At 54.4% G+C, this 13,617-nt stretch overlaps 6 protein-coding genes across 6 annotated transcripts; 4 read left to right on the top strand and 2 right to left on the bottom strand.

Annotated features, from left to right (window-relative positions):
- Positions 1-166: 166 nt before the first annotated feature.
- On the top strand, positions 167-3,753 carry SCP_0206060 (acetylornithine and succinylornithine aminotransferase; the record flags this gene model as incomplete). The annotated part of the gene is made up of 9 exons (XM_027754520.1): positions 167-204; positions 263-454; positions 509-1,527; positions 1,812-1,819; positions 1,885-1,995; positions 2,063-2,338; positions 2,482-3,066; positions 3,157-3,310; positions 3,368-3,753. 9 exons carry the CDS (start codon positions 167-169, stop codon positions 3,751-3,753), a joined length of 2,769 nt encoding a protein of 922 aa, XP_027610321.1.
- Positions 3,754-4,059: 306 nt separating this feature from the next.
- Positions 4,060-6,203, top strand: SCP_0206050 (5-aminolevulinate synthase, mitochondrial; the record flags this gene model as incomplete). Its single annotated transcript, XM_027754519.1, has 3 exons — positions 4,060-4,727; positions 4,781-5,352; positions 5,413-6,203. The coding sequence occupies 3 exons, from the start codon at positions 4,060-4,062 to the stop codon at positions 6,201-6,203; spliced, it is 2,031 nt and encodes a 676-aa protein (XP_027610320.1).
- Positions 6,204-6,437: 234 nt separating this feature from the next.
- SCP_0206040 (hypothetical protein) lies at positions 6,438-7,805 on the bottom strand (the record flags this gene model as incomplete). Its single annotated transcript, XM_027754518.1, has 4 exons — positions 6,438-6,629; positions 6,705-6,770; positions 6,844-6,944; positions 7,004-7,805. The coding sequence occupies 4 exons, from the start codon at positions 7,803-7,805 to the stop codon at positions 6,438-6,440; spliced, it is 1,161 nt and encodes a 386-aa protein (XP_027610319.1).
- Positions 7,806-8,136: 331 nt separating this feature from the next.
- On the top strand, positions 8,137-9,053 carry SCP_0206030 (ADP-ribosylation factor-like protein; the record flags this gene model as incomplete). Its single annotated transcript, XM_027754517.1, has 7 exons — positions 8,137-8,244; positions 8,306-8,329; positions 8,400-8,427; positions 8,481-8,509; positions 8,566-8,618; positions 8,676-8,969; positions 9,026-9,053. 7 exons carry the CDS (start codon positions 8,137-8,139, stop codon positions 9,051-9,053), a joined length of 564 nt encoding a protein of 187 aa, XP_027610318.1.
- A 1,138-nt stretch (positions 9,054-10,191) lies between these two features.
- On the top strand, positions 10,192-10,927 carry SCP_0206020 (hypothetical protein; the record flags this gene model as incomplete). Its single annotated transcript, XM_027754516.1, has 3 exons — positions 10,192-10,428; positions 10,486-10,668; positions 10,727-10,927. 3 exons carry the CDS (start codon positions 10,192-10,194, stop codon positions 10,925-10,927), a joined length of 621 nt encoding a protein of 206 aa, XP_027610317.1.
- Positions 10,928-11,892: 965 nt separating this feature from the next.
- SCP_0206010 (hypothetical protein) lies at positions 11,893-13,299 on the bottom strand (the record flags this gene model as incomplete). Its single annotated transcript, XM_027754515.1, has 4 exons — positions 11,893-12,541; positions 12,598-13,072; positions 13,120-13,215; positions 13,266-13,299. 4 exons carry the CDS (start codon positions 13,297-13,299, stop codon positions 11,893-11,895), a joined length of 1,254 nt encoding a protein of 417 aa, XP_027610316.1.
- Positions 13,300-13,617: the final 318 nt, after the last annotated feature.

The raw sequence follows: 13,617 nt of genomic DNA, 5'->3' as shown, positions 1-13,617 counted from the left end.
ACTTAGATTTCAGAAGTTGTACGATGGATCTGTAGACGCCCTAATCTGATTGGCTGATCTTGGCGCCACCGTTACTAATCAGAAATGCGCTCGCCGGTTTGCCCGTTGTGCGACCAACACCGCGACGTCGACGACGCTCACCATCTAACCAAGCAATACTCACGACATGTATAATGGAATAGGTCTCACAACTCCGCGTGGAAGGCAAGTCGCTTATGCGGGCTTATTGTTATACTTCAGTTGAACTGACGAGTGTTTCCAGTGGTACAAACGGATATGTCGTACGCAACCTATCGGTCTTGCGCGTTCACGACTCGGCTGCAGAGAGAGCAAGTGCTTGGGATGTAGCGCCTCCGAAACATAGGGAACCAGATGCAGAAATTCTGGAGCATGAGCGGAAGCGCAAGGTCGAAGTCAAATGTCTCGAATTGCAGCTGGAGTTGGAGGAGAAAGGGTACGTCTGTAATTTCATCGTTGGCGAGCAGCGTAGATGACGTGGTGGTTGCAGCGTTGAGGAAGATAAAATCGAGGAGCAAGTCAACCAGCTCCGCACAAAACTGCTGGCGGATCTGAATGCGACGAGCATCGACGCGAAAGGGCTGAAGCCGTCAGACACCCATGGCATTGCCGCAGCAAAGAAGGCCGAGTTGAGCAAGATGGCACGGGCGTTGGGCACGCGGAGCGACTACATGGAGGGTGAGGCGTTCGACAGGGAGAAACAAGAAGAGAAGAAGATGCGGCGTTTGGCAGAGCGAGAGGAAAGAGACAGGCAACGGGAGGAGGAACGAGAGAGGATGCAGGTGCAGAAGGAGAAGTGGGAGGCCGAGAGAAAGGAGAGGGACCGTCTGCGGAGGAGGGAAGAGGACAGAAGGAGAAAAGAGCGGGAGGAGGAGATGAAGAGGAGAGAGCGCATGCCACCGCCTCCGTTACCACCCTCAAGAGACAGAGACAGGGATAGGGATCGCAATTACCGCGACCACAGAGACAGGCGCAGCAGGAGTCCTGTTTTACGTCGCAGCCCGCCTCGGGACAGAGACTACCGACGCCCCCCTTCGAGATCACCGTCTTCACCTCCACGCAGCCGTCACCTCACCTCTCTCTCTCGCTCACCTCCTCCAGTACCCTCGCGCCGCCCTGCTTCAAGATCGCCGTCTCCACCGCCGCCCCCACGCAATCGACGTCGTTTCGAGTCACGCTCTCCGTCGCCTCCCGTACGCTATCGTCGCTCAGGTTCAGTCGAGCCCCCATCACGTGGCGAGAGGGGTGCGCCTGTGTTTGGGTCTCTCCCTCCTCATCCCCCTTTGAGTACGGATTTGGACGACGAGCGGGATCGCTCGAGGTCTCCTCCTCCGCATTTGCGCCGGGATCGTCGTCGCTCACCGTCGAGGTCTTCTTCTCGCTCTCCAGTGCCGCGCGAAGACTCGCCCAAGCGAGGACGGAGTGTCAAGAGTTATTCACGTTCCCCATCACCCATGCCACAGGACGACCGTTCGCCTCCGCGTCGACGCGGGCGGTCGGCGTCAACGGGTTCGTCAATGTCTGTCAGTTCGGGATCTGACCGTAGCAGGAGCAGAAGCCGGAGCTGAATGTCAAGCGTGTTTGACATCTCAAAATTTCTCTCTCCTCACGTGTGTTCGTGTTTGTATGTCTCGCTGCTGTATTTGTACGGTATCGTATCGTGGTAGCATTTGGTGAATATGACTTTTTCGGCCACGTGCGAGGGCTATGATGGAGTCATGTCCTTCGAGTTCTATCTTCACACCGTGACCTTGCCAGGCTTGACTCCTTCCTTACTCTACCTCGAGGTGCAGCCTTGGACGTGAGTGCAAACACCGGCGACAGTCTTCACAGAAGCTAATCCAATGCGGTTCTGGTTTTATCCAGAACTTTGGCGGGTGCAGGTCAGGCATGCATCGTATTGCACGCTCTGCGGGGCAAGTTGCCTGCCGCAATCGCAGGATCGCGAGCATCCGCTTCTCATCATCTCTCTCAGAGGTGCGCAGCGTCGTTCGCCTGGGCCGTCGCCTCATATCAGCTCAGTTCGTCGTGTGCCCGATCACAGCACACGTCTCGCGCTGCCCCCGCGCTGCCCCCCGCGCCAAGCACCCGATTCACTGCCGTCTCCCACTCGGAGGATGCATCTAGTGTTCCCCCGAGCGTGAAAGCCCTTCTGGCTAGGTCGGAAGCGTACATCTTGCCGGTATACGCCCGCCCGCCTTTTGTTCTCGCGCGCGGCAAGGGGGCGTATGTCTGGGATACACAGGACCGCAAGTACCTTGATTTCAGTGCGGGCATCGCGGTTAACGCTTTGGGACATGCCGACGAGGAACTCGCGAAGGTGAGCCTTACTCAACCGTTCACGCTGGATGCCCCGAAGTCCGCGTTCATACTCGAAACATCTGCCGGCTGGACATGCTTGGACTTGATACTACCAGCTTGTGCTCACATCAGGCATTTTGCGCCTGATTTTGATTTGTACAGGTCATGGCAGCGGAGGCCGCGAAACTGATGCACACCAGCAACGTCTACCACCACCAGTGGGCGGGCAAGCTCGCCGAGCTCCTCGTGACCCTCACACAACGCGAAGGCGGGCTCGGCTGGGAGCGGGGCTCGGCACACCCATCCAGCGGCTCGAGCAGCGGCGCCAAAGTATTTTTCGCGAACTCGGGGACAGAGGCGAACGAGGGCGCGCTGAAGTGCGCGCGGAAGGTAGGCAAGCTGCGCTGGGCGGCCACCACGGGCAAGTCATGGGACGACCCCGCGTGCGACAAGTACGAATTCGTGTGCTTCCGGAGCGCGTTCCACGGGCGGTCCATGGGCGCGCTGAGCGTCACGCCTAACGCGAAATACCAGGACCCGTTCGCTCCTCTAATTCCCGGGGTGAAGGTGGGCCGGCTGAACGTGGCAGACGACCTGGAGGAGTTGATCAGCGACAAGACGTGTGCGGTGATTGTCGAGCCGGTACAGGGCGAAGGCGGCATCCACCCTGCAGATGTGGAGTGGCTGCGCTTGCTCAGGAAGAAGTGCGACGAGGCGGGCGCGGTGCTGATTTATGATGAAATTCAGGCAAGTCAACGAAGTCACAGCTCGCTGACCGTTTCGAAAGTTAGATGACATTGTACTGACTTCTTTGACTTCTATTTCTCGCGATTGTAGTGTGGGCTTTACAGGACGGGAACTCTTTGGGCTCATTCGTCGATGCCCGTGGGTGCGCATCCTGACGTGGTAACAATGGCGAAGCCGCTTGCGAATGGGTATCCTATCGGCGCAGTTCTGATGCGAGATTCTGTGGCAGAACCCATGACTATAGGTGAAGCCTCCGCGGGACGCTTCTTCTTAGTACTGAAGATTGACATTCGTATGACAGGCGCACACGGTACGACATTCGGCGGGTCACCACTTGCATGCGCACTGGGATATCACGTTCTGTCGCGCATGTCAGAGCCCGAATTCGTGGCGAATATCGCGGAGACAAGCTCGTATTTGCGTGGACGGCTGAGCCTTCTACCAAAGTGGTTCCCCGACATCCTCCTGCCAGAGGTGCGTGGGCGGGGGCTAATTTTTGGGCTGGGCTTCAAGGACCCGAGCGATCCAGCAAAATTGGTCGGTATGGCACGACAGCGGGGGGTGCTGTTACTGACGGCGGGCAGAGACGCTGTACGGCTTGTTCCGAGTCTGAATATTGCAAAGGCCGAGGTTGACCTGGCGATGGAGGTGGTGGAGAGCTGTCTGCACGTGTTGCAGAACGAGTGAAAATGCTTAGGTAGCGTGTACATATCCTGCGAGTTCTTCGCGACGTCGACGGTAGAAACCCACTGCGGACTTAGGCTGTCATTGCAATATTTGGTGCACGTGTCATTGGAGGAGCGCGGGAAATGTCGGGGATCTGATAAGATGGTCCCACGGCACGGGAAGAATGTGCCTAATCTCTCCGGAGCCAATAAGAAGCAGGTCATTACCCTGTCACCTGGTGACACTCACTCCCATAAGAGGCAAATACTTTCGCCAGCGTGAGCAGCGACCCTATCCTCCTCCTCCTCCGCGCCAGCCAGACCAGCCATGGACAAGCTCTCCTCCCTCGCCAAATTCAAGGCCTCGTGCCCCTACCTTGGACGCACCAAAACCTCGACTCTCCGCACCCTCTGCACCTCGGCCTCCCCTCGCTACCCTTCTCTCTCCAAACTCACTGAGAAGGCTGCGAAATGCCCCATCATGGGCCCTGCCCTCCAGTTGCGTTCCTCCCAGATGGTTGCAGGTTACGCCAGCGTTGCAGGCAAGACTGAGGTCGACGAAATTCACCACCACCAGGGTGTGTTCCCCGTCCCTACCGGTGACAACATCCAGAAGTGTCCCCACGCGTCCAAGGCAATCGCTGCCGCCCGCATGGCAGAGGACCTGACCAAACTCAAGGAGAAAAGCGCCGCGAAAGCTGCCCAGGGTTCCTCCACGTCCAAGGCTGCTACCGCTGGCTGCCCCTTCCACGCAGCCCAGGAGGGGAAAGACAAAAAGTCTGCTCCGACCGACCGCTACAACTACGAGAAATTCTACATGGACGAGTTGGAGAAGAAACACAAGGACGCGTCCTACCGTTACTTCAATAACATCAACCGGCTCGCGACCAAGTTCCCGATCGCTCACACCGGGGATCCTAAGGACGAAGTCGAAGTTTGGTGCGCCAACGACTACCTTGGAATGGGCAATAATCCGGTCGTGCTCGAGACCATGCAGTATGTGATTTAATGTACACGAGTTCTTCAATTTTGGCTCACGTGCCGCTCAGTCGTACCTTGAATACCTATGGTCATGGCGCCGGTGGGACTCGTAACATCGCTGGAAACACCGGGATGCATCTTGCGCTCGAGCAAGAGCTCGCCAACTTGCATCGCAAGCCCGCAGCCCTCGTCTTTTCGTCATGCTACGTGGCGAACGACGCGACGCTCGCGACCTTGGGGTCTAAGTTACCGGGATGCGTCTATTTCTCGGACAGCATGAACCATGCGTCTATGATCCAGGGGATGAGGCACTCTAGTGCAAAGCGCGTCATTTTCAAGCACAATGACATGGAGGATCTCGAGAGCAAATTGGCTCAGTACCCCAAGGAGACCCCGAAGATCATCGCGTTCGAGAGTGTCTACTCCATGTGCGGGACCATTGGTCCTATCGCCCAGATCTGCGATTTAGCCGAGCAGTACGGCGCATTGACCTTCCTCGACGAGGTCCATGCTGTCGGTCTGTACGGGCCCCGCGGTGCTGGCGTCGCCGAGCATCTCGATTGGAACCTCCACAAGCGCGCCGCACAGAGTTCTGAGCCTATCAAAGGCACGGTGATGGATCGCGTTGACATCATCACTGGTAAGTTTAAAATTCATGTCGTGAGGATACGGTTTAATTGTATCATTACTTGCCTTGCAGGCACCCTTGGCAAGGCTTACGGCGCTATTGGCGGTTACATCGCAGGTTCCACCGATTTCGTCGACATGATTCGGTCGTATGCTGCTGGCTTCATCTTTACGACCTCACTTCCGCCGGTGAACGTGGCCGGTGCACGCGCCAGCATCTCGTACCAAAAGGAGTATCTCGGTGACCGTCAGCTTCAGCAGATTAACGTGCGCGAGATGAAGGCCCGCTTCGAGGCTATCGACATCCCTGTTGTTCCTGGTCCCTCGCACATCCTCCCCGTTCTCGTCGGCGATCCCGCTCTTGCCAAGCTCGCTTCGGACACACTCCTTTCGAGACACAACATCTACGTGCAGTCGATCAACTATCCTACGGTTGCTCGTGGCGATGAACGCCTACGCTTCACGGTCACCCCCGGACACAACCTCGACCAGATTATCCACGTCGTGAAGGCGGTCGACCAGACGTTTACGGAGCTTGGCTGCAAGCGCACGTCGGACTGGCGCGCTGAGGGCGGTCGCGCGAACGTGGGCATGCCCAACGCGCAGCCGGTGCACCCGATCTGGGAGGAGACGCACCTCGGTCTGTTGGACGGTACTGCGCCTCGCGTTCTGCGGGCCGGTGACAAGGGTGTTGTGGATACTCGGGCTGTTAGGGTCACTCGTGAGAAATTCAACGACCTCCTCGGTCCCTACGTGGAGCCTGGAGTAAACAGGGCGTCCGTGATGGAGAATTTGGCCGTTCCTGGTTTGACACTTCCGGTGGAGTCGTTGCATGCACCCATTCCTGTTGCAGTCGCTGCTTGAGCAGTGACGGCCGCACCTGCCGCCTTGCGTGAACGGATATCTGAGTGTTTCAACTCCGTGCGTGTTGTGAAGTATCGGTACCGTTTCTCGATAGCTTCTCGATAGCAAGATGTAAAGTCGTGTTGTAGTGCGAGAGCAAAACAAGAGTGCTTTGTTCGAGGATATGCGTCGAGCTCCGTGTTGATCGCAGTCACGCAGAAGTGGGATCTGAGAACGAGACCGAGATGTCAGATTTCATTGATGATCTACCGACGACGCCTCGTCCACGAGCTCGAGAACAGCTACCAATGCTGCGGCACGCAATTGCTTCGTCGCGCTAGCATCTGCAACCACAGCAGGTTCATTTGTCGATGGTTCTGCAGCATCAGTAGACGGAACCATTTGCGATGGCGAAGCGAGGAGGTCTCGACATGTTTTGAGCAATATCTGAAAAGCGAACCAGAGTAGATCAGTATTGAGGATCAGGACGTAGACAACGGGCTAGCGGAACATAGCGCTCACTTCCCGGACACCTCCCTGAACGCCAGCCAGATATCGTGTGAGTAGCGGCATGTATACCTCTGGGATCTGTGAGAAGGTGAGAGAGATTAGGTTCATGAATTGTAATGATAGCAATTATTGGAATGAATTGAGCACTTACGGCGTCCGACGACCAGACGTTGCGAATGAGCCAATTCTGTCGAGCTTTGTTGAATTTCCACTTCTCAGGCTCTGTAATATAGACGAAGGCATAGCCAAGTGCTGAAAAATCGTACAGCTTGAGAGACTCCGCGGAGAAAATAAAGCGATTACATGCGTACCTTTGCGCGACTGGTCCGCTAGAGATTCGTCCTGGCTCGGATTCGCGAACCCTAATCGGTTCGAGTGGGACTTGTGTTTCTTCTGTTTGGGTTTATGAGCAACAGTGGTGGTCGTTTCGTCTTCTGCGACCTCTTTCCGCTTCTTCTTCTCCTCTTTCTTCTTTGTTCTCTCTGCATCCTTTGCGTCCATAAGCCTTTCCTCCTCCCGCGCACGTTCCTTTTTACGCGACTCCCTGGACAAAACCTCGCTTTCTCCACTCGAGTCCTCTCCATGCACCTGATATCCTTTAACCTTATCAACCACTAAGTTTTTCTCAGACGTCTCTACCCCGTCCACCGAAGGTCCTGGTCCAGCGTTAGGTTCAACGACAGCGTGCCGGTCTTCATTTCCCTTCCTCTTCTTCTTTAGCTTCGTTCTGTTCTCTCCGTCCCCATCCCCTTCCGCGACCTCTGGTTCCCGCGTCTTTTCGTTCTCGTGTCTTCTTTTGTCTTTGAGCTTCTTCTCAGGTTTGCTCTCGCCGGTGTCAGCAGCAGAAAAATCCGTAGTGGCATCTTCCGCTTGAGAGCGATCAACTCCTTCCGCGACTTTTCTCTTTTTCCTCTTCTTCTCCTTCGGCTTCACGCTCTCGGAGAGCTGAACAGCGTCAGGTTCAAGTATGGTCACGTCTTCAGCTTGAGATGGATCAACTACTTCCTCAGCTTTTCTCCTTTTCGTCTTCTTTTCCTTCAACTTCACCCCCTCAGAGAGCTGAACAACGTCGAGTTCAGAAGGTACGGCTTCCCTCGGTTGTGGCTTTGACATCCTCGTGTGAGTGGTGTCGTCCTTCACGTCGACAGAGAGCATCTCCCTAGCATTCCGTGACTTTCGTGTAGATTTTTCGTGAGAGTCATCACCGGTATCGACGGACATGAGAGCGCAGAAATGTTCCCGGCAACGCTGAATGGATGGAAGCAAGGCGACTGCTACAGCTGCCTTTCTGGGAATGACACGGATCTAATTTTGGGACCGGTATATGTAAGCGACATATACTCGTAAGTACAAGCGCCCAATAATCTGGCTGACTGGCGAGTCCAGTCTCAGGCACTGCTTGCAACGCTTTCCACCACCGCTCACCTCCCCCCACTCGCCTGTTATGGGTCTGTCAATGTCCAGTCTTTGGTCCTCAATATCCTCTCTCGTTCACTGGGGAAAAGAACAAGATGTCCGGATATTAATGCTCGGTCTAGACTCGGCGGGCAAGGTACGCAGGCTGGATCAAGTTGCGCGGAATGCGTCGTTGAAAAGGAGGGTATGTTTGCTAGACGACTATATTGTACAGGTTACAGGTACTGTTCTGCCACATCTCGCACTGTTATACGGCCAATCTTACTATGTCCATTCTTCCCACCGCACAAGATTGGCGAAGTCGTGTCAACAATACCAAGTATGTCTTCCGTGCCGTCTACGGTCCGAGGCACTGATTCGGGGAGCATATAGCGATTGGGTTCAATGTTGAGACTGTACAGGTCAGTCTCTTGACCTTGTCTTAAGATAGTGTACACGCTAACATGTCGCCGTGTAGTACAAAAACGTCAAATTCCAAGTCTGGGATCTAGGTGGTCAATCAAGTATTCGGTGTGTCATTATGCCTGCCTTCCGTGTATCACCTTCATGATCGCGACCTTCTGTCAGGCCATATTGGCGGTGTTACTTCCCAAACACCTCTGCAATCGTCTACGTCATTGATTCTTCCGACGTTACCCGTCTACCCACTGCGCGCTCGGAACTGCTCACAATGCTCTCCGAGGACGAGCTCAATGGCGTACCACTGCTTGTTTTCTGCAATAAGCAGGACGTCGAAGGTGCTCTGAAACCTGAGGAAATCAGTGAGCAGCTCGGGCTCGCTGGTGGGGAAAAGGAGCGGCCATGGAGTGTGAGGGGGAGTTGTGCATTGAAGGGCGATGGCCTGGAGGATGGCTTGGACTGGTTTGTGTCTACTCCGTCGAGTTTCGTGCTCAGTGATACTGAATCAAATATTCCAGGTTGGTAAGCGCCATTCAGAAACAATAGGCTGCTCGCTACCTCTCCTTGGGCCATTCATATGTAGCTATCGCATATTGCATTTTCTTGTTATCGTTTGGACCATCTATTGCATACTTATTTAGTACGGCATAATTTTATCATTTGTTCAGCTTCCACTTCCAGGCCTGATCTCCGTTTTCAAGTTCAATCCAGTCAAGAAGCTAAAATAAAGCATCCCACAATATTGTCTGCTCTAACCTGGTAGATTTCCGGATTTCTGCGCAATTGATGTCCACAGCTCATGTGGCGAGGTGAGTGTCCACGCTTGTCATCTTGAACTTGTTGTCGTTTACTGCGGGCAGGAGGGAGAAGATCCTTTCAGTCGTCGATACGATTGGAGCTATGTCAGCTGGCCCTTGGTGTGAGGACTTTGTTTTCATGCCAAGTCTTTTAGGGCTCATGATACAACCTCAATCACTCCCAATGATGCTGGTAGGAATGTGAGTGAAACGCTTTGATGGGGCCCAGCAGCCTGAGCATGTGCTCACCCTCTCCCCGCCAGCCTCGTACAGCTTTACGTTGATACCGACTGTGCTGATGGGCCAACTTCAACTTAGCACGATGTTCAGGGAGCAACCAACTTGTACCTCAGTGGATGTGCGTGCTAAGCATCTACAAACATTTCATTCAGCGATTGACAGGCTAGGTGCCAGCACAGCTTCGTAGAAAACAAAACACCGCCAACGCATTGATGGAACGCGTCTTCAGATCACGTGCTGTGCATTCAATAATTCTCCCGGCCGGCCTCAAAGAACCGGATTCGCGATGGAGGGATCTGCCACATCGAGGTTGAGGTGCCTCAAGCATGCGGGATTACGTGCCTCGCTTTGTCCACGGACAGATGATCAGCTGTTAGATTCCAGGGAGAGGTGAGTATTCGCCGTCTGAGGGAACGCTTGATGTGATGCTGAGACGGAAGGCGCTGTACCATGTTTCGAACAAGTGCAAAGTCCGCTCCGATGTCATTCATATATCAACACTATAGTGGGTTAGCCGTTCTTCCCCTTCAAGTTCCGAGAGGTCTTTTACATATAAATTGGAGCGGTCTCCTGGTTGGACCCCATCGAGGTTTTGAATATTGTTCCCTTCGTTCACCACAACACGCTTCACATTTGTTGATTTCACAATGTTTGCCCTCGCGCTTTCCTCTCTGGCACTCACCGCCGTATCTTATGCTTTGCCTATGTTGACCACTCGCCAGAGTGATCCATGTGCTGGTTTAGGCATAGCTTCGTTCCCCACTGAATACAACTTCACTCTTGCAGCGTGGAACTGGACCCTTCCTAATGCCAACGACACTGGGGCCCCCCTAGTGATTGGCCAGGCTGGAGCGGTAGATGGTGAATCCTTTGGGGTTCTTTCGGTGAGAGTCTGCGCGTCTGCTGGAGTGCGGTCACAATGAATAAAACTGATTTAATAGACGTGGGCCACGTATTCGTATGCTGACTGGACTACGTTTTCGCTCATCGATGGAGCTTTGATCCCCTACTCCGCGGATGGTGCTGCTTCCAACGGCGTTGATGCGAATATCTTCTCTGGCGAAGAGCTCCTCTGGGTCTTCACTGTTAACCCACCGCCTCCCGCTGAGATCTACTGCGGTGTGGTGAGTGTTATGACTGTGAGCCGAAAGTCCAGTATGCTAATTTTGTTAAACTTCGCAGGCCGATCCCGATCCGGCGGGAGGTTACCAGTACGCAGCGCTTGCTGTCAATGGCTCCACGGATGGCTTCTCGCTGTGCCTCCTGGGCGAGCCACCCTACGTTCAGAACAACATTGTCTACCGGGCATCGCCCAACAACACTGATGGCTACGATTACGAAAGCTGTTATGGAGTACGCGTCCAGATTTTGCCTTTGAGCTGAGCGGGGAGAGCAGTGAGGACTTTCGTATGATAATTTGACGTTTAATGTACCATTGCCTCGGACTTACTTGGACTTCCAATGCACCGACATGCTGTTCTTTCGCCTTTCTCAGGCTCTCCGGAGCAGCGAGCTTAGAGCACCGGGTCTTGTTAATTGTAGCACGTGTGCCAGCTACATGTTTCTCGTGCATTATGAAGGATATTGCGACCCTGTGAATGGTTAAGCTTTAAGGCAAGCACTGGCACGATGTTGCCCCAAGGTTTTTGGCCTATGTAACATTGCTTCGTGATTTAAATTCGTGAAGGTACAGATTGTCACCGCCACCATCGCGGGTACTACTAGCAGCGCCTCAAGCTTGATGCGGCACCTCCCGTTAGAGCTGATCCTAGTATGCCCCTTCGTTGTGCATGACACTACGGGCTTTCCAAGATTCTGCACTGCAGAGTCATTTGCACACGCGGATCAAGCAAAGCGGACATACACTCGCACCCGCTGCAGCGTCGGCGAGTCGACGGCGACCCAAGATCGGGCTCACTCAGAAAGACGGCGTAACATGCCCTACTCCGCGGCCAGTTCTTCAAGTCATCAGACCATGCTGAAATGCGACCAGGATATGAAGTCCAGCCTTGCGCCTCACAGTTCCAGCGTGTCATTGAGCCAGCTCGACTCACTCGTGATATTGGCGTGCTGTCGAATGCCCGCACTGGTTTAATGAGAAGCACGCACCGCCATTGATCAATGTTTTCAGTGTAAAGCTGGAAACGGTGTAGATTGACCTCGGGGAAACTATGGCAATCTTCGCACTGGACGCCAGATGCAACAGACGATTCCCGCTCATGCCATCACCCGCTGCAGGTCATAGCTTCCCTGCGAAGGGTATGCCATACTCCCGCTGCCAGATGTTGGCAATCCTTGAAAGTACTCATATTACCTGATGATTTTACACGTTCCGGTATCAAGTCGCCTCAATCCATCCCTGCCCAGCTCCATTGCCACCTCATCGCCTCGCCATCCTCAGCACACCTCTGGCGAACATCCACGTCCGGTCTCCACACACGCACAGTCGCATCATCCGCACACGTGGCCAGCATATCCTGGGCCCAATCCAGCGCGCCGACTTCGCCCATATGTCCATGCAACTCCACCGCAATGGGCACCCTGGTATGCGCGTAGCCGCCCAACATCGCGCGGCCCGCAGATGCGGTGGTACCAACTTCGAAGAGGAATGCGCGCCCGTTGGCCGTGCCCCCACTGGCGAGCCACCGTCCGCAGGGCGACATCGCCCCGCGTATGTAGAACGAGTTCGTCTGCATGTTCACGTGTGTGTACGCCCAGCTGTCGTCCCCTTCTGGCGCATAGCCCGAGAGGGGTTCCAACGAGGGCAATTGGTATGTGTGCACGCGTGAGTCCGTGCCGAGTCCGAAGAGCAGCCCCGCTGATAGGCCGTGACCGACTGTGATGCTGGTGATGCCGCGCATACGGCGGGTGCCCCGATACGTCGTTGGATCGGTCGAGGACGTGCAGACCGGTTTGGGAGGACCCTTGGGTACTTTCTTGGTTTTCTTGGTTGTAGTCGACTCGCTGGGAAGACGGAAGTCCCACTGCCGCAGAATGCTAGAATTTCGGTGAGCATATTTCAGCGGCAGGGATATGTATGTAACTAGACGTACCCGTCGAAAGAACCGCTGCTGACCACGCAGTACGGGTTTCCTTCGGGATACACCAAGCTTGTGATGCTCCGGAGGGGCGCAGCAGGGGCGAGCTTACCCTTTCTGCCCTTCGGCTTGGAGGGGGCGCCGTGGGCGTTCGGGATGACGATGACCGGTGCGATTGAGCCTGTCTCGACTTCGTCGCGTCCTCGTCCTTCGCTGACTCGTAGGTCCCACACGCATATACTACCATCTCTTCCTCCGGTGCACAGGACCGTCCCATCCTTTAGCGGGTCCCACGCAATGCATTTCACCGTACCAGAAGAGCCCCGCAGAACGTGCAGAGTTTTATGTTCTGACAAGACGGAGGACGCTAGTGATGTTATACGTGTAGAGTGATCGCCGGACGCGGTTGCGATGAGCGTATCTGAGGGAGACCACTTGACGTCGAAGATGCCGTTTGCGTGCGGGTGGAAGGTAGCGCGTTGCGATATGTCTGGAACGACAATGAGCTGGAGTTGAAATAGAAACACGGAGAAATACCTATGTCCCACTCCTGTCTTTTGGAGGTGTCGAGGATATGTACACTGCCCTGCTCCGTGGCTACGGCCAGCAGGGGCGTTCCGCCCCATTTAGCACCTACGAAGTCACTTGGTCATCAGGTGCATGTGCAACACACACAAACTTACCATAAGAATATGCACATGAATATGGAATGGTCATATATGAGCTTGATGATGTAGAGTGACATTTGAACATATCAGCTTTGTGAGATGACACGAATGACTGAAGGATGGATCGTGTCGGCACTTTAAGAGATTATGATATATCTTTCAATGATTGTAGTAGAAACAGCAATCATCTGGACTCACATGGCGAGTGTCGCGTAACCGTAAAGGAAGGGGCGGACATAGCTCCGGTTCGTAGACTGAAAACTGTACTTTTGCGTTCTCTGGACCTGACCGACACAATATCTTCCATCTCAACATCACTATCGCTGTCGCTATCGTCAAATACTTCTTTGATTTTGACATCAAGTTT

Source organism: Sparassis crispa, assembly GCF_003851025.1.
Source record: "Sparassis crispa DNA, contig_000001F, whole genome shotgun sequence".
NCBI lineage: Eukaryota > Fungi > Basidiomycota > Agaricomycetes > Polyporales > Sparassidaceae > Sparassis > Sparassis crispa.
Note: the sequence above shows the minus strand (reverse complement) of the source record. Positions and strands in the feature narration are given on the sequence as shown.